We start from the raw sequence: 26,199 nt of genomic DNA, 5'->3' as shown, positions 1-26,199 counted from the left end.
GGATTAAGGTCTGAAGACTGACTAGGCCACTCCATTAAAACCTTAATGTGCTTCTTATTAAGTCACTCCTTTGCTGCCTTGGCGGTATGTTTTGGGTCATTTTCATGCTGGAAGACCCATCCACCACTCATCTTCAGTGTTCTGGCTGAGGGAAGAAGGTTCTCATCTAAGATTTGACAATACATAGTCCCATCCATTGGCCCCTCAATGCGGCAAAGTCAGTCTGTACCTTTAGCAGAGAAACAGCCCCAAAGCATAACCTCCATGCTTGACTGTAGGGATTGTGTTCTTAGGGTCACAGTCAGCATTTTTCTTCCCCCAAACAAGGCAAGTCTCCCTCCTCAAGAAGGCACATGTACAGTGATACCAATGAACATCTAAATGGTTCCGAGAAAGATTGGGGGAAAGTGCTGTGGTCAGATGAGCCCAAAATTGAGCTCTTTGGCATTAACTCAACTCGCCGTGTTTGGAGGAAGAAAAATGCTGACTATGACCAAGAACACCATCCCTACAGTCAAGCATGAAGGTGGAAAGATTATACTTTGGGGCTGTTTCTCTGCTAAAGGTACAGGCCAACTTTGCCACATTGAGGGGCCTTCTTCCCCAAGTCAGAACACTGAAGATGGGTCGTGGATGGGTCTTTTTGCATGATAATGACCCAAAAACACACTGCCAAGGCAACAAAGGAGTGGCTCAAGAAGAAGCACATGAAGGTCATGGAGTGGCCTAGTCAGTCTCCAGACCTTAATCCTGTAGATAATTTAAACTTTGAGTTGTCAAGAGATACCTTAGAAACCTTAAGGATTTAGAGAAGATCTGTTAAGAAGAGTATACCAAAATCCCTTCTGAGATGTGTGAAAACCTGGTAACCAACTACAAGAAACGTCTTACCTCTGTGCTTGCCAACAAGGGTTTCTCCACCAAGTCATGCTTTGCTTGTGGATCAAATACTCATTGGGCAAACTTACAAAATCTGCAGGGGATCAAATAATTAATTTCCCCCCACTGTACACACCGATTATACTGTTGTGGGTTTAGCAAAACTTTAAGTTTCACTGGAGAAATAGCTATGCAAATCTCTTTTTTTAAATAGACCCCACAGTCTTATTTGTCTTTGGCTTTCTTTTTGGGGAGTTTCTGTTAAAAATCTAGACTGCAATCCAAAACCACCTCTGAGCTTTTCTGACAGGTTATCCAATATTCAGACTAAAAGTCAGATAGTCTGGTAATTGAATGCTTTAGAACAAAAGAAATCTATATTTTATGGGTTTACTGAAAATGAGAGAATGCATTGCTTTTGAGAAACAATTACTGTATTTATTAGCGTATAACACTCACTTTTTTACCCTGAAAATAGAAGGTAAACTGTGCCTGCGTGTTATACGCGGGGGGCTGTGGAAAGTTTTTTTCCCGAAACTTTCAACTTAAAGTTAGGGTTAGTGTTATAAACCTGTGCGTGTTATACGCCGATAAATACGGTATCTAGTCTATTGAAAATATTTTTCTGGGGGAATTTCAAACACAGATTTTATGAAATTAAGCAAAATTAAAGTAAGACAATTTAAAAAATATGATGTAATTTGTACTACTTTCTTTATCTGAATGATGTATGCTTACAAGATCATCTCAGAACGCCCTTGCAGAAATCTACCACACAAACGACCGCGCAAGAACTGGATCTTGCGACGTCACACAGTTGGAAGATGGATGAGAAGCACGATACGACACAAAAAGAGGAAAAGAAATCACTTGAAGTAAAATGATGGAAAAGAGGAAAGGAAGGATCCACATTATAGTATCAATATGAACAAAAGATGTCGGAATGACAAAAGAATTTAAGTAAAAATAAAAATGGGGTTAATAATGTGAGGCAACACTTCAAATCAAGTAAGCAAACGTACCATTAGTCGGATGCTTTGCAAACGACACAGAAAATCGTTTTACAGCTGGCATAGACAACAGTTCTGAGGAAATAAAAGAAAACAGGCATTGGCATTAACATCCTGGTTTTGGCCACCAAGACAAGCACATATACACACCAAAAGGATCCTGGGACAAAAAAAAACAGCAACTTGTGTTAAAGCCAAATCAACATCCATTCGCTTTGTGGTTATTATTACAAGCCACACACAGAAGAAAATCAGTTTATAACGTTATGCTTTTCATGCATAGGTTATCCATCCAAAGATGTTACTGCGTGTTCTAATTTCCAAAATCATGGATCAGGTTCAGCTGTGGACTACAGAACAGAAATAGAAATGAGAAAATGTAGTGACAACAACTTTCACTTTACCAATTGTTTGGGAAAAAAAGTACAACCGATTCAAGTATGAAAAATGGTTGAAATAGTCAGCATTGCATACAGCAATGTATGAAAGGCTAGCTTTCATTTTCTAACCTCCACTAGAAATGTTACAGATGGAATCTAACTGTTACTAGTATAAGTACTAGTAGACATGAAATGACATGAAATGACAGTTGCTCAATGCATTTTCAGGCTGTAAGTAGCATCAGAATCTGCTGGCCTGTCACTGTAAGGGGAAAACAATCAAACACAAGAAAGCTTCATCTGTGCCCAATAATGCCGCTTCACCTGTGCCCATCAATGCAGCCTACCTGTGCCCATCAATGCAGCCTACCTGTGCAGGAGAGGAGAGGAAGAGGTTTGCAGGCTAGATCATCAGAGCGCCGAGGAACATAGCTGTAACAGCTTTTATTTGAATTGTCGATTGTTCCCCGCACTTGCTGTCACATGTCGCCTCGCCTCCTAGCCCGGGTACTTTCATACACATCACACATCCAGGCATTGGATTGGTGATCTGTCTCTCAAAGTACCCGGGCTAGGAGGCGGGGCTGTGTGTGACAGCAAGTGCTGTGAACACTCTGCAATTCTAATGAAAGCTGTTACAACAATGTTCCTCTGCACTCTTATTATCCAGCCGCCTGCTCTCCTCTCTCTTTCATGAGGCAATCGGTGGGAGAGCGGCTCCCAACAATGCTCACCCCGCCCGAGTCAGCCCGTGCTCGCCAGCCCTCGTTTACCACTTGAGGGCTGTATATATACACAGTATCTCACATAAGTGAGTACACCCCTCACATTTTTGTAAATAGATTATATCTTTTTATGTGACAACACTGAGGAAATTAATGTATGCTGCAATGTAAAGTAGTGAGTGTACAGCTTGTAAAAAAAAGCGTAAATTTGCTGTCCCCCTCAAAATAACTCACACAGCCATTAATGTCTAAATCGCTGGTAACAAACGTGAGTACACCCCTAGGTAAATATGTCCAAATTGGGTCCAAAGTGTCAATATTTTGTGTGGCCATCATTTCCCAGCACTGCCTTAACCCTCTTGGGCATGGAGTTCACCAGAGCTTCGCAGGTTGCCACTGGAGTCCATGACAACATCACAAAGTTGGTGGATGTTAGAGACCTTGCTCTCCTCCCCCTCACCTCTCCAATCTCTGCAGCAATGCTGGCAGCACTGATACGTCCTTTTCCCAAAGACAATCTCTGGCTATGACGCCAAGCACGTGCACCTAACTTCTTTGGTCGACCATGGCGAGGCCTGTTCTAAGTGGAACCTGTCCTGTTAAACCACTGTATGGTATTGGCCACCGTGCTGCAGCTCAGTTTCAGGGTCTTGGCAATCTTCTTACGATCCTCAGAGAGTTCTTTGCCATGAGGTGCCATGTTGAACTTCTAGTGACCAGTATGAGAGAGTGAGGGCGATAACACCAAATTAAACACGCCTGCTCCCTATTCACACCTGAGACCTTGTAACACTAACAAGTCACATGACACTGGGAGGGAAAATGGCTAATTGGGCTCAATTTGGACATTTTCACTTAGGGGTGTACTCACTTTTGTTGCCAGCAGTTTAGACATTAATGGCTGTGTGTTGAGATATTTTGAGGAGACAGTAAATTTACACTGTTATACAAGCTGTACACTCAATACTTAAAAAAATGTAGCAAAGTGTAATTTCTTCAGTGTTGTCACATGAAAGATATAATAAAATATTTATGAAAATTTGAGGGGTGTACTCACCTTTGTGCGAAACTGTGCGTGTGCGATATATATGTATATACACACACACACACACACACACACACGCCCAATTTATTGCAAGGGGACATTTGTGAATTTATCTAGTGCTTCTCAGTGGTTGAATCCATCTCCCGAAGGATTCCCGGTCTCATTACAAAATTGCATTTTGTTTTAAAATCCAACTCCACCTGAAGTTAAGCTTTTATTGGGGACAGTTGGGTTCAGTGTCCAGCTGCTCATATCTCCCATACAAGATTTTACAAAAGAAGCTTGTGTCTCTTCACCTCCCACAAGACCATGACAAATGTGTCACTTTCTTTAAGGTAAATTCCCCGGGCATATGTCTGTTCTACCCATCTATACAGTAGCAGTATATGATGCATGGGTCAAAAAACTGGCCGATCATGTTTACAAATCCTTTGGCAGGTAGAATGGTTCACATATATTCATTTATATTATATTATATATTATTATATTTATACAGTTGTGCTCAAAAGCTGAAAGAAACTGTGAAATTTGGGCATTTATATTGAAAAAATGACTGATCATGCCAAAAAAAGTATTTTATTTAAGAATAGTAATCACATGAAGCCATTTATTATCACATAGTTTTTTAGATACTTTTAAAATTATAATCACCCTGATGGCCCTGATAAAAAGTTTACATACCCTGGAATGTTTGGCCTTGGTACAGACACAGAAGGTGGCAAACACACAGTTTAAAATGGCAAGTAAAAGTTAATTTCTCACATTTGTGGCTTTTTAAATCACAATTAGTGTGTGTATAAATAGTCAATGAGTTTGTTAGCTCTCACATGGATGCACTATAAACAAGATAGCAGGGTCTCCCACTGAGGTCATTAACCACAAATGGATATGATCAATGATTTCACGGTGTGAACACACCCTGGTTTACTTCAGCGGTGGGCGGAAGCCGAGCTGTCAGGTGTTGCCAGTTTTTTTTTTCCCATGTGGGTTGGTGGCAGTCATACATCGTGACTCATGTGGACCTACATTGCTGGACGGCGTGATTAATGATGGATGTACAACAGGGGACATTTTTTAAAATAACAGACTAATAGATTTTTTTTTTAAATAATAGTAAAAAACGTTTTGTGTTGTGCTGAGTGAATGACCCCACTCCTATTACACATGGGAGGGGGGTAAGATATAGGGGCTCCTTTGTTTTGTAAAGGGGGTTTTCAGATTTTGATAAACCCCATGCCGGCAGACCCCCACATCCTCTGGGCCAGAGTTATAGGAAAGAGACCCTTGTCCTCCTCAACATAGGGAACAAGGTGCTTTGCCAGCGGGGAATCCCTGCACAACTTTTCTTTTTTGGCATAGGGTCCCTCTTAAAATCCATAATAGATCATTCAGAGAGTCTGCTTGTCGTTTTTCTTTTCTCCCCAAACATCACCTTTGTTTACATTCTGCTGGAACCCAGGAAAACCTGGCTGACAGTAAAGAAGGGTCAGTGTCAGACAAGTTCATGAAAAGGGGTAATGTTCTCTAAAGCGACCAACAGCTTTTTCTGTCTTTTTTTAATCAAGCACAACACTGTAAAACATTCAACAGTAAATTCCATATTTATCATTCTCAGCAGAAAGCTGCCTCTTCAAATATACACATGGGTTACCCATTTAAAATATTACAGGGTATAATGTGGTATAAATTTGATGAACCCCATATAAAAACAAAAAAAGATTTCAGTTATGCCACCCACTGCTACAGTTTATTGCTGCTTTAAAGTGATCCTGTTACTAGTGGAAAATAAAGGCACACAAACCCTGTAGAGGAAGAAGCTATACTTACTAGTCTAGAGGGTAGCAACTTAGGCCCAGATTCACAAAGGAGATACGGCGGCGTATCTCCAGATACGCCGTCGTATCTCTGAGTTGTGCCGTCGTATCTATGCGCCTGATTCTAATGCCGCGTACACACCATCACTTTCTGTGATGAAAAAAAACGACACTTTCTGTGAAGTAAAAAATGAAGTTTTTGAAACTTCAATTTTCAAAGTCGAAGTTGCCTACACACCATCGTTTTCTCACAATGATCTTGCAAAGTGAGGTTACGTTCCACCACGTTTTACCATTGAAGCTTGCTTCATAAGTAGCTTCTGGGCATGCGTGGATGAAAAAACGTCTTAGAAAACGAAGTTTTTTGCTACACACGGTCAATTTCTGTGAAGTAAAAAGTGCACTTTTGAAAAACGACACATAAAATTGAAGCATGCTTCAATTTTTTTTGGTCGTTTTTTACAAGACATAAAACGACGTTTTCCCCCACACACAGTCAATTAAAGTGACGTTTTTAAAAACGTCATTTTTTTTCATCACATAAAGTGATGGTGTGTATGCGGCATTAGAATCAGTTACGCATAGATTTGTGTTAGATCCGATCGGCACAAGTCTCTTACGCCGTCGGATCTTAACTGTATATTTACGCTGGCCGCTAGGGGCGTGTACACCGATTTACGCTTTGAAATATGTAAATTGTCTAGATACGCGTAAAGTTACCCCTGCTATATGAGGCGTACATGCAGCGTACCAATGTTAAGTATGGCCGTCGTTCCCGCAACGAAATTTGAAAATTTTACGTTGTTTGCGTAAGTCGTCCATGAATGGGGCTGGACATAATTTACGTTTACGTCGAAACCAATACGGCCTTGCGGCGTACTTTGGAGCAATGCACACTGGGATATGTCCACGGACGGCGCATGCCCCGTTCGTGAAAAAGTCAATCATGTCGGGTCACGAGTGATTAACATAAAACATGCCCCCCGTTCCACATTTGAATTAGGCGGGCTTACGCCGGCCTATTTACGCTACGCCGCAACTTACGGAGCAAGTGCTTTGAGAATACTGCGCTTGCCCGTATAAGTTGCGGAGGCGTAACGTAAATAGGATACGTTACGCCCACTCAAAGATACGCGGCTGTACGTGAATCCGGGCCTTAAATTTTTACTTTGTGAAGATTTATGGTTTCTATCCACCCATCCCTACATCAATGAACTCCAGTATTCATTTGAAGGCAATCTCTGTGTTTATGCGTTATTTTATTATATGCTCCGTTTAGATTGTCCAGGGTTGTGTTTACTTTCAGGTAACTAAATCACTTTTAAAATATAGCTGCAAATGTGGACCATATTGGATTTGCTGACTGCCAATTAACATTATTTTATAGCTGGTACATAGTGCTTAGTAGAACGTGGAGATGCGAGTTATCCAAATAACAGAAGACCAGGAAATTCAAATGTTGTTGCTTGACTTACAGTTCACTTAGTAAAAATAATAAATGCATATTTGTTTTGCCATGACCATTAGTATTGACTTTATAATATGGATTTAGATTTTTAAACCATGTGTTGTTAAGACAGCTCCCCCCATCTCCTTTGACATGTAAATAGACCAGTTGAATAAGTTTGGGAGCTGAGCAGAGGACAGGAAGTTGGTGTATACAGGAAGCTGGTGGGAGGGGCTTTGGGTTGGGGTCTTTGGAAACAAGAACATGGAGAGACAAAGGGAGTTGTGTTTCGGAAGGAGAAAGGGCAAGACAAGCTGTAGAGCTTGGAGATGTTTTGAGTTTGGACTTTGACCAAGGAACCATGAAGGACATTACATCTTGAACCCCAAGTTAAGTAACTGTTTGGTTTACTTAATGCGTACATATTATACATGCCTATATTTTACTAGAAAGAATAATTGGCTTGTGCATGCTGTAGGCATATTTTTGTAAGCTACGAGTTGTGTTGTATTGTGTATCCTACAGTCGTATGTGCCGCTTTTCTGTTTAGTAAAGCTTCGATACACTACAGAAGTCTAAGCTTCCTTGGTTTTACCGCAAGAACCTCAATAGATGCACACAAAGCAAAACATTGGGGGCTCGTCCGGGATTTGCGCTAAAGGCTCAACTGAAGCAGACCTGTTTTCTGTGATGTGTTTTCTAGCTTATGCTGAAGAAAAATGCTGCGTACACGATTTAGAAAGAGTAATGCCGTGCACACCGACCGTTTTTCATGGCGAGAAAAATGCAATTTTTTTAATTGGTCATTAAAAAATCGTGTGTAGGCTCCAGAGCATTTTTATCGTCGTGAAAAATGGGCATTAAAAATTTAGAACATGATCTAATTTTTCTTGTCGTTTTTCACATCATGAAAAACGGTCTTGTGTAGGCTTTAATGACGGGAAAAAACGCGCATGCTCAGAAGCAAGTTATGAGATGGGAGCACTCATTCTGGTAAAACTAGCGTTTGTAATGGATATAGCACACTCGTCACGCTGTAACAGACTGAAAAGCACGAAGAATGAAAAGCGTGAATCGTCTCTCAAACTTTTACTAACACGAAATTAGCAAAAGCAGCCCAAAGGTGGCATCATCCGAATGGAATTTACCCTTTATAGTGACATTGTACGTGTTGTACGTCACCGCGCTTTGCTCGAGCATTTTTTTTCACGATCATGTGTATGCAAGGCAGGCTTGACGAGAATAACGTCGAGAAAAACATCATTTTTTTCCATGACATTCAAAACGGTCGTGTGTACGCAGCATTAGGGTGCAAAGCTTTCTGGTGTCCAGGAGGACTACATGGGCCAGAGATAGTCAGTGGATGTCTGTTGAAAAAGGTTTGTACACCTACACCGTAGTGCAGGATTGGAGTAGTCCCCTTGGACTTTTTAGGCAGAAATGGTCATAAAGATAATTTTATAGTAAAAGGTTCTATAATGGCACTTTTATAAATACAAAACATAAAAACTTGTTTACATATAGACATAGCCAACAAGGCAAATAATGTAAAACACACAGTACAAAATTAGAAAAAATGCTGGTACATCAAAACATATTTGTCAAACCCAACAAAAAGCAGGTATGCCCTGTGCTGCCAGAGACGAGCTGTGGTCAGTCAATAGAGATTTCTTGCGTACAGCCCAACTTGTTTCGGAATGAACAATGAACAATGTGTATTCCTTCAGAAGGGATTATTATTTCTAGGTGACTTTAATTCTCATTGTATGATAATCCACAGCACAGTAAACCATTAAGGAATCAAATAAATAGGGACTCCCAAAGTGACTGAAGCAGTCCGCAGAGCAGCAGATGGGTGGGCGAGCAAGCAGCAAACATCCACAAGAAACACCTTGTAGGCTACACCAGCCAAAAAGGTATCACTATCTTTCAACACACCAATGCAGATAAGATAACCACACCATGGCAGCAATGCTCAATGTCTGCTGCAAAAGGTGCTGGCTAGATATGCTTCTCCTTTGAACAGAGCTTGGGGGGGGGGGGGTGAAGTCTCTTATCTAACCTCAGTTTTTAGTCTAAAAAAATGTGGGGTTCAGTAAGGGAGACATGCGGGCAGTTGCTGTGTTTCGTTTTCACTTCCTGCATGCTCTACATATTACATCTGAAAAGAGGGAAAAGGCAAAATTAGAAAGATTTACTAAAGGAGAGGCTTGCAGTGCCATCCAAGTATTTGGAAGAAACGGCAAGCAAGGCAAAATGTGTTCAAACCCATGTAGGCAGAGCTGAAGATTTGAATGAGAGGTGTGAAGCCGTCATAAACAAGTCTAATGATGCCCTTACAAAGGACAAAAGCCCTAAGCCTGTAAGCAAGAGTAGGACATGTGCCAATGTTACCTCCCATAAGCGGGAAGCTGGAAATTTGATCAGCTCAAATAGAGATGGCTGAGTTGAGTCAGATGAAAGCAAGGCAAGGCCCATGGTCTCCAGGAGACCCATATGGAAGTGGATAATTGGCTTGTGCATGTTGTAGACATATTTTTGTAAGCTATGAGTTGTGTTGTATTGTGTATCCTACAGTTGTATGTGCAGCTTGTTTAGTAAAGCATTGATACACTACAGAAGTCTAAAGGTTCCTTGGTTTTACCACAAGAACCTTAATAGATATACACAAAGCAAAACAATAAACAAAACGAGAACTTTTTTTAAATGATTGACAGTATACTCTCTACATGGAGAAACTGCACTGGCAATCAGAAACATCACCAACATTTAAAGACAGGCAAATTAACAGGTTAGTTGCTAAATGTCACAAAAGTCTAGCCTGCAAAACTAAAACAGATTTGAATCAACAGTTTAAAAAAAATAACTGTACAGTACATTGTGAGTTTTATAAAGTTGGAATTTAGCAAGATGCCATTTAGAATCCACTTGCCTACCCCCCGAGCACTGGAAAATTGTAGGATGGGCTAAGGAGTCCTATTTCCCCCTTATTACCAACATCTGAGCAAGTTTAAATTTTGGGCTGGCTCATACCAGAATAGATCAGGAATGTGGGTGCGCATTCCTGGGAGTTCCCCTTCAGTGCAATTTTCAGCCCATTCATATGAATAGGCTGAAACTGCACTAAATCGCACTAAAAGTAGTGCATGCGCTACTTTAAAGCATGCAGCACCAAATCACATGGTACTGCAGTACCATGCGATCTGCTGATTGCAAATGCACTGCATTTGAGTTTGGGGTTCCATTAAAGTATTGGCACCTGCAGCAGATCGCAAAGGCAGTGTGTTGAGAGCATGGTGAGGAAAATGTGCATGGAACGTACCTTACTCGCAGAGCGTTATGATGTGAAAAGGCCCATTAAAGAAAGTCAAAGAATGCCTACAATACCTACAATGTAAATATAAAACTGTGATCCATAAAAGTGAGGCAATCATGAAGAAGCCATTGGCTTGGGTTTTGAAACTTTGCAAGTGTTTTTAACCACTTCCCATCCCGCGTATCGTCATATGAAGTCCGCAAGGTGGCTCTCTCATACGACGTCCTTAGCTTCCCGCGGCATAGGGGACGTGCGCTGCCATGTTACCAAGGAGAAATGTAACTATTATTAAATGCTAAATGAAAAACGTGCAAGTCATCAGTAAAAGGTTTTGTTCAGTAAAATAAGTAAATGGTTTTCTTGTCGGGAAAAAAAGTGGCAATACAGATCACCCACTGCAAAACGCAGAAGGCATAGCTGAAGAGGAAAGATGGGAATGTCCAAGGAAGCATCTCTGACATCTACTGAAGCCAACAAGTCCCCCAGAAGGAGGGAGACAATGACTGACATGACCGTCTCCAAGAGAAAGTTTTGAACTGCTGGACAAATTGAGAGTCTTTAGATCCAGAATGGGATGAACTCCTTCATTTGGCTTGGGAACTCTGAATAGGTTGGAGCAATGATTTCTCCCTTGCATAAGGAGATGCTGAACAGCAGCAAGAAGATTTTCTGTCTTTGTGGAGAGTGAAGCAAAATTGAGAGCATAAAGTGAAGAGGAAGCAGAGTCTGAAACTCCTATATAAAGCCCATAGAAAGGCCACGCTGGACACAGACATATGAAATTTCCTTAAAAAAAAAAAAAAAAAAAGGCCAACAAATGTCCCCCCCAATCTGACAAGTGGGAGCTCCTACCACTGGAAAGAGAGTTTGGAGATCAGGACATTCAACCAAAGTTTTTTCCAGTAGGTCTACCTGCAGAAGCACAACCCTACTTTTTCTGGGGGAGGAGCGTGCATTTACCTCCTTGATGTACTTATCTTCTTCCATTCCATTAGGCGTCCAATCGGAGTGCCTGTACCTGTGCCTTTAGACATTCTGGTGATGGGTATTAGATCTGCGTCTCCTGATTGGCTGAGAGGCAGTTCAGTGTTAGAAAAGCAAATATTAATTTGCTTTTCTAACAGACCTAGGTGAACTGAGAGCGCAATGCTCTGCGCTCCAAGTCCACCTTTTTTTGAGGATTGACAGCATTACAGCTCTAATCAGATGCTTAAAAAAAAAAAAAAAAAAAAAAAAAAAAAAAACTCTGCCGCTATAATTCAGGCGCCCGGCATCTGAAAAGAGGCCGGATGCCTGAATAGGGGGTGGCTATAGTGGACATGCATAGATTCATGTATGAATATATCCATTTTACAGAGGGAGGTGGTGTGACAGAGTGGGCGGCGCCCTTAACGGATGCACCCCCACCGTCTACTGCTTTTCATTTCACTGGTCAGTGCTCTGGCCTCCTTCCGTGCTCTTCGCACATAAAACAGCTCCCGTATATGTGCTTGATGGTTGTATTTAGCCGTTTACCTGGAGTTCAGCCTTGGGCTGTCCAATCAGGTCTGCCTATCAATGTTTCAAGTGGACCTGATAGGACCCTGCATTGTCCTCTATGGAACGGCTGACATGCGCTGCCATCCGATCCTGTCCACCAAAAACAGACAAAATGATGGTCCTATTTTCCATCCATCCGACAGATCAGATGGAGACAGACAGGCAGTCTGCTTTCATCCAATTTCCCCAAAGGGGAGCGGATACTGACCTGTCATCTGCCTGCTCAGCGGGAATCAGTGGAGAGATCCCCTGCTGAGATTCCGTGGATTCCGCTTGGCAGAGGCGCCCATGTGAAAGCAGTCTTATTCCTTTAAATCTTTTCCTCCTTCAAGCATAAAGTAAAATCTACTACTACAAAAGTTAGTAAACTTAAATTATAACATTTCTACAGTATATAGAACTACACCAATATAAGTATTGAGCATCAGTATAAGTATTGAGCACATATATATATACACGCACACACACATTATATATATATATATATTATATACACACACATACATACATATACACACACACACACACACACACACACATATATATATATTTATATATATATATATATATATATATATATATATATATATATATATATATATATATATATATATATATATATATATATATATATATATATATATATATATATATATATATATATATATATATATATTTTTTTTTTTTTTTTTTTTTTTTTTTTTTGTATGAACGAGTGTGTAGTATGTGTCAATTCACACATTGTTTTTTTGGTCACTTATTTGCATACCAGCTTGCAAGACTTTCTATGTCATCTTAATATAGAACTATACCACTTGCAAATATCTATGGGTGGTTTTTAAAGTACATATCAAAACAAAACATAAATCTTAGGTGGAATAATTTTCTATATGATATTATATTTCAGTTCATCGATGGAAGAATACTGTGGTAAGATTCCTTTAGCCAGAATGGTTGATAACTTAGAATAAAAGATCACAACAATCCGCCATGCTGCGAATCTGTAATTTTCACTCCCCATCAGCCATAACAATGCACACATATTATAAAGTCCAGTAGCCCTTTGGGTGTCAGAACATGCTGGCAGTATAAGAATTTACATTTGTGAGTCTGCTATATGTGACAAAATCGCATGGCTGATTTTCATGGAAGGCTTGTTCTGTATCCGATAATATAAATATTTAATATAATATATATAATATAAGCATTTACATAAATATAAATGATACAGGTAGCACTGTAAGACAAACGTATCGTCGGTATTTTGGTCTTTCTGGTGCCTTACTTAACCAATACATATATGTAATTTCCATAAAAGCGGTTTATATAAAAGGAGTTCCTAATTATGGATGAATATGTCAATCTTTCTAAAGATTATCACAATACAAGGTAATAAAATTTATGTTGGTTTAGCGGGATTAGTATTTCCACCTGGTTTGGATACTGCAACATACATAGGGTCCTAAATATTTCCCATAACATAGGTCCTGTATCTTTTTCATTTTTTAGAAGCGTTTCATTCGCAGTGAGATGCAGAAATGAGTGTAAATTCTTTATGTACCATACAACTATTAGGTGCCATCAGGTGAGTAACACAAGTAGCGGATTCTTTAAAGAACGTGTGAACTGACGTATGCTGGTCATAACAAATCTAAGTAGACTGAATGTGTAAAGAAAAATATTGTTCAAAGAACAGAGTCCATCATTTTTCACCAGATGGCAATACAATATTTTCATTTATATTTCCATTTGAACAAATGAAATATCCCAGTGTGATCAGATAACCGTTTGTAATAATTCTGTTAGGGCAATTGATAAAGAATCAGTTATTATTTTGAAAATCAAAAGTTACATGCAAGAGCCCCTGATTTCCCAAAAGATTAGGATTTAAATACAATAAAGATGGGATACAAAGTGCACCTGGCTTTGAACTCACGTACCGTCTTTGTAAGTCAAGCTGGCAGCGGCGCTGATTTTTTTGCGATGGCTGCGTGCGTAGTCCTGTAGATTTGGAGCGCTTGAGGAGCCTCCCAGCACTGTGGTGCTGAACAGACCAGTGCACTGTGATCCTGAAAGGTGGGGATCGGGGATTAGTATGCACACAGATCTACAACATGCCATTAAAGACCAATCACCTGGGTTAATGGCGGCCATCATTCCATCAGCAGTAGCAACAGTTCTTATCGGCAAGTGCTAAACAATGGCATCATAGAGTTGATTTAGTGAAGTTTTAATGGAAGAGCTCAGCAAACCAGGAATCCTCAAAATTATTCCACAGTATCAGCAATATAATAAAACATATGGAATTAAGTAAAGGTTCATCACTGGAAGGCATGGATAGGTAAATTAAAAGGTTAAAGTTAAATAAAAAATTAAGAGGACATGACCACTCATCATAAAAGGGTCTAAATAGGACACTAGGGGTTATTTACGAAAGGCAAATCCAATTTGCAAACTACAAGTGCAAAGTACACTTGGAATTGCACTTGGAAGTGCAGTCGCTGTAAATCTGAGGGGTAGATCTGAAATGAGGGGAAGCTCTGCTGATTTTATCATCCAATTATGTGCAAGCTAAAATGCTGTTTTTTATTTTCATTGCATTTCCCCCTCGGATCTACAGTGATTGCACTTCCAAGTGCACTTGTAGTGCAAAGTGGATTTGCCTTTCGTAAAATAACCCCAATGTTCTCTTTCCATACAGCTATTATACAATTAATTATGATTTTTTTTTTATACAAATTTAATAGAAATGTAGACTTATAGGTGGATTCAGATAGAGTTAGGCCGGCGTATCAGTAGATACGCCGACCTAACTCGGAATCTGCACCGACCTAAGTTTAAGTGTATTCTCAAACTGAGATACACTTAAACCTATCTAAGATACGACGGCTTGCGCCGTCGTATCTTAGGGTGCAATATTTAGGCTGGCCGCTAGTTGGCGCTTCCATTGCGCTCGGCGTAGAATATGTAAATCACTAGATACGCCTATTCACGAACGTACGCGCGCCCGTCGGAGTAAAGATACACCGTTTACGTAAGGCATTTTCAGGCGTAAAGTCATTCCATCAAATAGCTGGACTAGTAATGTTAAGTATGGCCGTCGTTCCCGCGTTGAAATTTGAAAATTTTACGTCGTTTGCGCAAGTCGGCCGTGAATAGGGCTGGACGTAATTTACGTCCACGTTGAAACCAATACGTCCTTGCGGCGTACTTTGCCGCAATGCACACTGGGATATGTACACGGACAGCGCATGCGCCGTTCGTAAAAAACGTCAATCACGTCAGGTCACCCCCCATTAACATAAAACACGCCCCCTCAGCCTAATTTGAATTAGGCGCGATTACGCCGGCCGCATTTACGCTATGCCGCCGTAACTTAGCAGGCAAAGTACTTTGTGAATACAGTACTTGCCTAGCTAACTTACGGCGGCGTAGTGTAAATACAATACGCTACGCCGCTGCAAAGATGCGGCGGGCTACTTGAATCCAGCTATTAGTGCTACAATATTTGATAAAGCGGACTTGAATTCATAGCCAGTCTATTATATTTCTGGCTCGCTGGGCTTCTTCATCCATATAAGCAAGGGGCAGGAACATGATGGTCTTATCAGTTTTGGGTGAACTTAAGCCTCGTACCCATGATACGATTGTTGGCCAACCAAGCATCTGATTTTTGTCAAAAGGGCGCATGCCAGGATCTTGTCTTTCGTTGTAACGGTACACAATTGTCATGCCACAAACACGAACGTAGTGACGTACTACGAGGAATTTTTGGCTCTTGAGCGCCGTCCTTTGGGCCCCTTCTGATATTTTCATGTTTGGTGAGTATTGATCCCGAGCATGCGTGTTTGTATTTTCGACTTTTGTGCGACGGATTTGTGTATTGACCAAATGAAAATCTGACGTCAAACCGTTGTCTGCTGAAAATTTACTAGCATGTCATCCAACATTTGTTGGCCGAAACAACAATTGTCAAAAGTAGCGTACCAAAAAGGTAAGATTTTAGAACAACAGTCTGTCAACAGACAATTCCCTGCCAACAATCGTACCGTGTGTACGAGGATTAAGCTTTTAAAGAAGCCAACCAATAATTTTCTTACGGAAATGTACATTTGTGCTTACATATTTCACAAATGTATCAAGGAAAGAAACATGCACATAGAATATGAGTAATTAGCAAGGTGTTAACTCATTTTAGATCTCTGCATGCAAATCACAAGCTTTCATAATATTATTTTGAGAATTAGGATCAACTGATGCAGTCAGACTGTTCCATCAAAGTAAACATGAGCTCCATTTAAAAAAAAAAAAAAAAACCTTTAAAAATTGCTGTTGAAAAATCTGTTAAAAAAAATAAAAGAAAAACGCCCGATTGTTACCTTTAGTGGTCTAAAAAGCTTTCTTTGATTTATTCTCATTTTGTTACTGGGGTTTGAGCCCTCTGGCCTTATATGTGCTGCCAACTTTCATTTCAATATCCAATTAAATTTCCCCAGTGGTCAGTAAGGGAAAACTCATTGGACAGTAAAGTGGTGGCTGCCAGAGATGAACTACAAAGTTAAAGAATGTCAAGCTTCAGTAAAATTTTTAATACATATTAATTCCCCTACAGAATAGTGGTGTTTAGATGTTATCTGGGAAGAAATTAATTCCTATAAAAAAAAAAAAAAAAAAAAAAAAAAAACGTTTGTGCTTGGAAAGCATTGCTGTCATCCATTGAATTTAGAAAACAGTGTGACCCGTCACATGACCAATTAAAGCTGTTCTTTAGTGGTTCTTTAAAAAACAAAGTCAGCAGCTACAAATACTGTAGCTGCTGACTTAATAATAGGAGATTTACCTGTCCATGGATCCAGCACTCTCCACACCTGAGCCGGCTCTTCAGCAGTTATAGTGTTCAGGAGCCGGCAAGTTTCTAGAAAGCCGTTTGTGACTGCTTGTGGATTCACAGCTGACTTCCCACTGAGCATGTGTGAACTGCGTGCCACTTTGTAAATGGTCCCACAGCTTTCTGGGACCTGTGACATGTCCAGAAGGCTACAGAATAAGGAAGGGGGGCCCAAATTAATGTTTGGATTGCTGCGGCAATTCCACCGGACGTGGGAGCGGGTACCTGTCAAAACCAGTTACCCACTCCCCTCAAAAAAAAAAAAAAACAACAATGTTGCCAAAACCTAAAAAGAGGAGGTTGGGGAGGAGGCAGACAAGCAGAAGTTTCACTTTTCGGTAATGTTCCACTTTAAGACAGTATTGTAGTGTGTAAGTTCACGATCAAATCATGTATGATGCATCAGGCATGGAGAAGCACATTATAAGAGAGTATGTCTTTTTCACAGCTTCAAACATAGGAAAAAATGAATAACTAAAAATTAATAGACAAAAATGTACTTTCTCTGTAACATAAGATATGGTATCTTCAGAGTTTTAAAGACTCCTCTGGGTATGTATAAGATATTGTGCAACAAATATTTTTTATTAGGCCCATCTTTTTGAGTCAGCTAACATTTTTGGATAGAATAAAAGCTTTTGTAGCAGATGTGTACTTATGAAAATGAGTTAGTTGTATGTGTAGTGAAGTACACAAGTACGATGAAACAGCAAATGGTGGACCACAATAATAAAGCACAAACAACAGTTACAGTTTCCAGTATCTTACAAAAGTAGCAAGATACAGGAGGTAAAGAAGGATGAAGTCCAAAGTGAAGGAAAACCCAAACTAAAATGAGATTGGAACAGTTAACGGGGCCTTCCAAAAACAAAACCCAGGGTAGGAAAACAGCAAATTTTGGAACATGAAAGAAAGATGTTTTCTGGCGTAATAAAATCAAGAAACGGTAAATACAAAAATGACAGACAAGTGATTTTCAGAGCCCCTACAAACCCCTTTATATTTTATGAAGTGGTGCACCATCATGCTTGATTAAGTCACCAAAAACAAAGCGTGGGAAGCCTGAAAGAAATGGATGTATCACAAGTACATGCAAAGTTGAATACTGGCAAATGAAATGTAAAACGGAAAACATCCTAGGGAAAAACTACACTCGACTAGTCATGACATTCCATAACTAAAACCACATCCTCACAAGCAAAAAACTAAAAGTAAAAAAGATCTACTGATGAAGAAAATATATATTTAATGGTAGGAACCCTCCTAACAATTATGTGTCTATTATCTGCCACATTAAAGAGGGACTATAGTCTCTTTAACCACTTCAATACTGGGTACTTTCGCCCCCTTCCTTCCCAGGCCAATTTTCAGCTTTCAGCGCTCTCGTACTTCCAATGACAATTGCGCGGTCATGCAACACTGTACTCAAATTACATTTTTATCATTTTGTTCACATTAATAGAGCTTTCTTTTGATGGTATATATTCATGACTCCGTGTTTGTTTGGTTTTTTTGCGATATAAGCAGTGGAAATGTTGTATAATAAAAAAAAAAAATTGAAATTTTTGTACTCACTGTAAAATCATTTTCTCTGTCGTCCATGGATAAACACAGCTCCTTAAATCTTGACAAGTGGGTTATGTTCCTGTTCACAGGAGAGGACTAGGCAGAAACATGTTAGATAATTAAATACATGTTACTTTAACAGAGTTAAACAGCCCCGTCCAGGGGGCGGTCCCTCCAGACATAACCCTCCTCCCTGCAGTATGCAGCATCAGTTTCTTTCTGCCTAGCAAGGAGAAGGACGTATGTCTCCCTGTTCAACTCTGTTAAAGTAACATGTATTTAATTATCTAACATGTTTCTGCCTAATCGTCTCCTGTGAACAGGAACATAACCCACTTATGAAGATTTAAGGAGCCGTGTCCGTCCATGGACGATTAGAGAAACAATATTTTCTACTTTCGGTTTTAAAATAAATCCAATAAAATCGAATTTTGTCAAATTTAAGCCAAAATGTATTCGGCTACATGTCTTTGGTAAAAAAAATCTTGTTAAGTGTATAATAATTGGTTTATCTGATCACGGACAGATGTACGCAGGTGATCACAGACATGTGTGTGCAGGTGATCATTGAGACATGTGAATTTACTGTTACATAGGTGGGGGACAGGTGTTTTTACTGTGTGGGGACATGTGTGGCGGCAGTGTTTTGGGGACACTATTTTGGGGGACATTGTGTGGGGACACTGGGCAGGTGACCAGTGTGTAAAAAAAACAGCTCATACTCACTAATCACTGGCCGGCTGCATCGATCAGCTCTTCTTACTGACAACTCTCGTATTAGGGGAGGAGAGCTGATCGCCTAGACACCGGCTCTCTATTTACATCACATGACAGCTGTGATTGGAAACAGCCGTCATGTGATCAGGAAAGCCAATCACAGAGCCCTCCTGCCAATCGGAGATGCGCCGTGTCCGGGTGACACGAGTGCATCGGGGCTGTGCGGGCATGATCCCCCTCCTTCTGGAGGGACGTTCCTGAACGTCCACTCAGAAGCGTCCACCTGGCCGTACATGTGCAGTTGCCGGGTGGGAGGTGGTTAATGACATTTAGCTATTAATTTAAGAGACCATTATGTAAATAATTTTATTAAAGTGTGTTAAGCCTTAGGTGCCGAGGGCATGCAAGTATGCAGCCTCTCGGCGGACGAGTGCATATTTATGTGCAATAGCGCCAATAGAGCTGTGCTGAGAGCGTGCACCCCCTGCCACAGTTACCAGAGGCTAACGGAAAGCTAAACGAACAGCCAATCATGGTGGTCACATGACCATAAGTCCGTCATCTGGGGCTTACAGTCATTCTAAACCCCTTAAAGGGCCGACTCTAAGGGGTTAACGTAAAAACAGTGTTTCTATTTAAAGTTTTGGTTGGGGGACACACTGCTGGAAGTATAGACATCTAGGAGGTAGCCTTAAAAATATTCCTGTCATGATTGATTCTCAAGGTGCGGACATGCAAAGTTATGCCCCTTTGATAGTTCTGAAGCACATCTGCCTGTTGAAGGCCTCCCGTGCATTCCTATTGGCCAATAAGGCTCCCCATAGCAGAGAAGCCAGAATAGGGAGGTTGCTACAGGCAAGTGCAGGCATCTTGCTTGTACTCTTGCCCCCCCCCCCTCCTCCCAGTGACTCTCGGAGTACCTTTAAAGAGTTTACCCTTTTACCTTACTAAAGAAAAAGTTACTTTACAAAAAAAATAAAAATAAAAGAAGTGAGATTTGATAATGATGATAATGATGACAATGACGACATGTGTCCTATTGATTCACATAATATCTGTAAGCATATAAATAAATAATTGAAGGCTGAGTGGATGACAGAGAATGCATTTTTTATTTTAGTAAGCAGCCAAAGCAAGCCCCAGAATACAATACAATAGTAGTATTGACAGAAAGTAGACAATAGTAGTTCAAGTTGTATAGCTAGTGATGTGTTTTTCTCCAAACCTACAACCTGATCAACCTTTCTTGCTATATCTTTCTTATTGTTTTAACCTTTTTGAAAAGAATGGTTTACTGCTAACAATTGGCTTATGGCTGCTATACTACACTGAAAACACATTCAGCTAAAACTACCCATTTAGATTTTGTCGAGTTTGATGCCCTCTCTTCTTTGTTACTGTTAAAATGTGTTGGTATTAAAAAATTACCCAATATATTCCATGAGAATGACATAAACTCCTGGAGATATATCAGTGGGGAGAGGAGATCAGGAGGGTAACTTCTGTATTGAATTCAATCAGGACTGCAGCTTTAAGGCTACATGCACATAGGCATCTAGGAATGTCCATTCTCCTGTGCAGCAGAAAAATGCTGGATATTGATAAATGTGTGTACCACATTTAGCAGCATTTTTCCACGTTTAGTAGCATCCAGGGCTCGTGTGTTAATTTCATTGGCCAGAATAATAATTCATTATGGTCATTGAAATGAAAGCAATAAACTCACTTAACGTTAACATGTTTAGACACGTTTTCGCACAATTTTGGAGCGTCCAGTGTTTTTCTGGCAAAACTCTACTTCTGAACGTGATTCTTCTGCGTTCAGGAGAGGAGCATTCAACTGCCTCAAAACACAGCTGCTCCTAAACTCTGGTAAAAGTCTATGTGTGCATAGACACATAGGCTTTTATTGAGTTGTGTTCATGGGTAGCGGTAGCAGCAGCATGCATGCATGAGGCCCAAGTATGTTACAGCGTTTAAATAAAGCTGAACTAATGTTCCACTTAAAAGGAAACATTTCTGAGAGCATTTATTTTGTTGAGAGACACGCAAAAAAACAAAACCTTCCCCATCCAGAAACAGTATTACTGTGTGCATGAACAGGGATTATATCATGTAATAGCCAAAGAGGATTGCTGCAGGACCCGCAAAAAACAGCAGGGGAGATGGTGGAAAAGTGATTGCAGCCCTAACCTGTCACCACCAGAGGAGGCCACATTGACAGACAAGTGTGCCATAATGTGCAAGAATCCATGCTCATACATAATGGCAAGTTACCTTGTTTACATTTATGGTTCTATAACTCAGGTGGCCAAAACCATACTTGTGTCCAAGCCAACATATGAAATAACTTACCAGAAAACCATGTTACAAGAACTTAATGAATCCTCTGATGTATCAGGAAGGAACACAATATAGATTTTCCCTCATCATCTTATAAATCATTGAACTAAGTGCATCTACTTTTACAGCTTTTTCATTGTTTTAGCATAATTCACAGTTCTAACCACTTGACCTTACTTAGAATAATTTTGTTGAAACTGTTGATTTTCCTTAATTGTAACTCGAATACAGAAGTACAAATATGCATTAATAAAATTCTATATTATTTACTTGCCAATACTGTAAATTGAAAATTTCAAGGACGTACTGTAATATAACCACATTTAAAACAATGCCTAACCTAGTCATTTCTAACGTAATTCTTTTTTTAGCCACTTTCCACTCTTATGCCGCGTACACATGACCGTTTTTCATGACGTGAAAAATATATATTTTTTTAATGTCATTAAAAACGATCGTGTGTGGGCTCCAGAGCATTTTTCATGACGTGAAGAATGGGCATTAAAAATTTAGAACATGCTCTATTCTTTCGCGTTGTTTTTCACGTCATGAAAAACGGTCGTGTGTAGGCTTTAATAACATGAAAAAACTGCGCATGCTCAGAAGCAAATTATGAGATGGGAGCGCTCGTTCTGGTAAAACCAGTGTTCGTAATGGAGATAGCACATTCGTCACGCTGTAACAGACTGAAAAGCACGAAGACTGAAAATCGCAAATCGTCTCTCACCAAACTTTTACTAACACGAAATCAGCAAAAGCAGCCCCAAGGGTGGCGCCACCCGAATGGAACTTCCCCTTTATAGTGCCGTCGTACGTGTTGTACATCAACGCGCTTTGCTAGAGCATTTTTTTTTCACGATCGTGAGGCAGGCTTGACCAGAATCGAGTTGAAAAAACGTTGTTTTTTCTAGACCATTAAAAATAGACGTGTGTACGCGGCATAAGGCATTTAATTAAGAACAAAGAGTAATGATGTACATCTACCCAGAGCAGTCAATAAAAAAAACAGTGACCTATAGTAATTGTAACATTAATTTTTGTTTTACTGAATGCCTAATTACATAAGACTCTAGTTATTGTCAGGCAAATTCCTGGAAGACAGCAGAAGAATCAAACAATGTAAACATTTTTAAAATGTTAATGGGACCCTTCCCAAATGTATCATACATAAAAGTATATTATTTAAAATATATAAAGACCTAAAATAAAGACTGCATTGACATTTTTTAATGGGCAATGAAAATAATAAGACACTGAACAAAAGATTGCTTTGCCTCCAAGGCTGGGTACACAAGTAAAGGTTTAACGTGTTGGAAGGACAACTGACCGAATGTCAGATGGTTTCTGTTGAATCGACCGATAATCAGCCTGTGTGTACTTGGCATAAAGCTGGCCATACACTACAAGATATTTATTTTTTAGCCCTGTGGGCTGAACAAGGAGCATCACTAGATTCCTCTATCCATGCCAAACAGTGTGGATGAACAAATCTCTCCTACCAGGCTACTGTACTGCAACAGCCAGCACCTGTGGCTGTGAGAATATTTAAATAGTGACTGTTTCTGATTGGATTCGGCCAGTTAGACTGACAATTTTACCAGGCTCCATCAATTTTAGGAATGAGTAATGTCGAGGGGGGAAGGATGCCAATAGGGCCATCCACAACTCGAATTTCATCCGGTTGATCAGGAAGGCACAGAAATGTACTCTGCATATGGCCAGCTTAAGGTCCTCAAATAACGCAGCCTTTAAACGTCAATTGCCTTCCCTGCAGGAACATGTTACTAACTGATACATTATAATCAGCATCAACTTCTAAAAACAGTAACTATTTCCATATAAAAACCTGAAGAAACGTAAAAAAAAACACAAAATATATACACATGGTTCAAGCTACATTGGCTTCCTAACAGAGGAAAGTTATCCAAACTATAACAGGTCACCTGAGATGTGTTAGCGTTATTGCTATTATCACATGTGAAGCGAATATTTAAATATATACCTACTTGGTTACGATACCCACAATAAAATAACTGAGAAAGGGCTCAACATACCTAGACCACTTTGTTTCAATTCGGAGGTTTGCCTGGGATAGGAAGTGAAGAGACGGTAGCCTCCTGACTTCGAGGAGGTTTCCGAGAGTACCTGGTGAAAGAAAACAATGTTGACTATGATTTCATCTAAAGGTCAGGGTCAGTTAACAAAAATCTGATTTCTGTACAAAATAAACAGGCCACTTAGAATCGCAATAGACAAGGGATCCAATAGTGTACATTTACAGAGGGAAATAAAAAAATAATAGGCCTTGGTGTTAAGGAAAAAGGCAGAAGCAGGTACAGAAGGAAAGAGAAGGAGGACATGTTATCCATAAGAGCAGTGCTGGTTTTAAGCTAGTGTAAGCAAGAACTGCCAAAGATTCCTAAACCTGGCATTTTCACCTCCAGCACTATGTGTCTTATAGATCTCTATATCAGCAGTGCATAGTCTATCAGTGCTACCTTGGTGGACCATATTGTCCTGGCAGAAAAAAAAATAAAAAATTTAGGAATGTTACTGATCAAAATTTTTCTGTTCGATTAATCGTTTTTTTTTTTTTAATCGATTAATCGCACATACAAATCCAACTACTTTTAGCTGATCTCCTTGCAGGCTGATTCCCAGTGCAGCTACCAACCACTGGAAAAATGGATAGCAGGATACAAAAAACACACAAAGGCAGCGCTCTATGGGAATAGCATTAAAACTTTTATAGTCTTCAAGTAGGTAACCAAATAAATATTGCACTGGAGATAAAATCGATGTAAAAATGGTGCGAGTAATACCAAGCGGTACCAAAAGCAGTCATAAAAACATGTAGCTAGGTATGATACTGGTATAAAAATGTGTACAACGATACCACTGCTGAATCCAGATAAGGAGCGGTTAACATCAGTCCGTCGGCATGTACATGTCCCATTAAGGGAACTATCACAACTCCCAGTGAATGGTTGTAGAATCCCAGGTTGATAGAGGGAAGTGTAACAGCCCTTGCATGTGGCAGATAGTAAGGTCCCGCCAGCATGCAGATATGAAGGCACAGCAAAAGAGCCCTTCAGATGGACACGGCAAGCCCCGCCGGTGTCCGTGACGTTACTGGATCTCCGACGGAACTCCCTGAAGGCCCAGAAGCCGACGGAGAGGGGAGTACCAATCAAAAGAATTTTAATCGATCAAAAAGATTTTGATCGATCAAAAAAATTAAGGATTAATCGATCAATTAAAAGTTAATTTGCACAGCCATAAAAAAAATACAAATTTCTTTCATAAAAATATTCTGTAAAGGTGAAGCTGAGAATTTGTAAGCTGAACTCTAGGAATTCTGCCATTATGGAAAACGCCCTGCATAACTAGGGGTCAAGTCCAGTGAGGTGTTTGCCAACTCATGGACTTCTCTCTTTAAATTTACAATTTATATTTTTATGGAAGAGTGGCAACATGGAGGCCTCAAAACAACTCTCAATTGACCTGGAAACAAAGATTGTTCTACATTATGGTTTAGACGAAGGCTACAAAATGAGTTCACCAAACCAAAGTTATAGCAGAGATATAAGCTGTCATTTTCCACTGTGAGGAACACGGTGAGGAATCGGAAGACCACAGGCACAGTTCTTGTTAAGGCCAGAAGTGGCAGGCCACATAAAATATTGGAGAGGCAAAGGCGAAGGATGGTGATAACGGTCATAAACATCCCATGGACCACCTCCAAAGACCTACAACATCAACTTGCTGCAGATGGTGTCACTGTGCATCCTTCAACAATTTAGCGCACTTTGCACAGGGAGAAGCTATATGGGAGAGTGATGCGAAAGAAACCTTTTTTGCACACACGGCACAAACAGAGTCGCTTGAGGTATACAAACGCACATTTGGACAAGCCAGCTTCATTTTGGAATAAGGTGCTGTGGACGGATGAAACAAAGATTAAGTTATTTGGTCATAACAAGGGGCGTTATGCATGGCGGCAAAGGAACACAGCATTCCAAGAAAAACACTTGCTACCCACAGTAACATTTGGTTGCTGTGGGGCTGTGTGGCCAGAGCCAGTACTGGGAATCTGGTTAAAGTTGAGGGTCGCATGGATTCCACTCAATATCAATATCAGCAGATTCTTGAGAATAATGTTGAGGAATCAGTCACAAAGTTGAAGTTACGCCATTTATGCAAGGAACAAGTACAATGTTCTGGAATGGCCATCCCAGTCCCCAATATCATTGAACATCCGTGGCGGTGATTTGAAGCGGGTAGTCCATGCTCGGCAACCATCAAACCTAACTGAACTGGAGATGTTTTGTAAGGAGGAATGGTCCAAAATACATTCATCTAGAATCCAGACACTCATTACAGGCTATAGGAAGCTGTTATTTCTGCTAAAGGAAGCTCTACTAAATATTGATGTGATTTTTCTGTTGGGGTGCCCAAATTTATGCACCTGTCTAATTTCATTTTGATGCATATTGCACATTTTCTGTTAATCCAATAAACCTCATTTCA

General features: G+C 40.1%; 1 protein-coding gene across 18 annotated transcripts in view; it reads right to left on the bottom strand.

Annotated features, from left to right (window-relative positions):
- PPIP5K1 (diphosphoinositol pentakisphosphate kinase 1) overlaps positions 1-26,199 on the bottom strand; it is a 239,242-nt gene that overhangs the window by 57,833 nt on the left and 155,210 nt on the right. For 10 of the 18 annotated variants that reach the window (XM_040342509.1, XM_040342514.1, XM_040342512.1 and 7 more), the window contains 3 exons: positions 23,724-23,814; positions 14,096-14,224; positions 1,902-1,964 (listed from right to left, as the gene is read on the bottom strand). In XM_040342509.1, coding sequence (XP_040198443.1) covers positions 1,902-1,964; positions 14,096-14,224; positions 23,724-23,814 — 283 coding nt within the window. The remainder of the gene's footprint in view (positions 1-1,901; positions 1,965-14,095; positions 14,225-23,723; positions 23,815-26,199) is intronic. The other 8 variants (XM_040342513.1, XM_040342521.1, XM_040342525.1 and 5 more) reach the window with 3 other exon arrangements.

Source organism: Rana temporaria, chromosome 3, assembly GCF_905171775.1.
Source record: "Rana temporaria chromosome 3, aRanTem1.1, whole genome shotgun sequence".
In the NCBI taxonomy this organism is placed as follows: Eukaryota; Metazoa; Chordata; class Amphibia; order Anura; family Ranidae; genus Rana; species Rana temporaria.
This window is presented reverse-complemented; position numbering and strand designations above follow the sequence as displayed.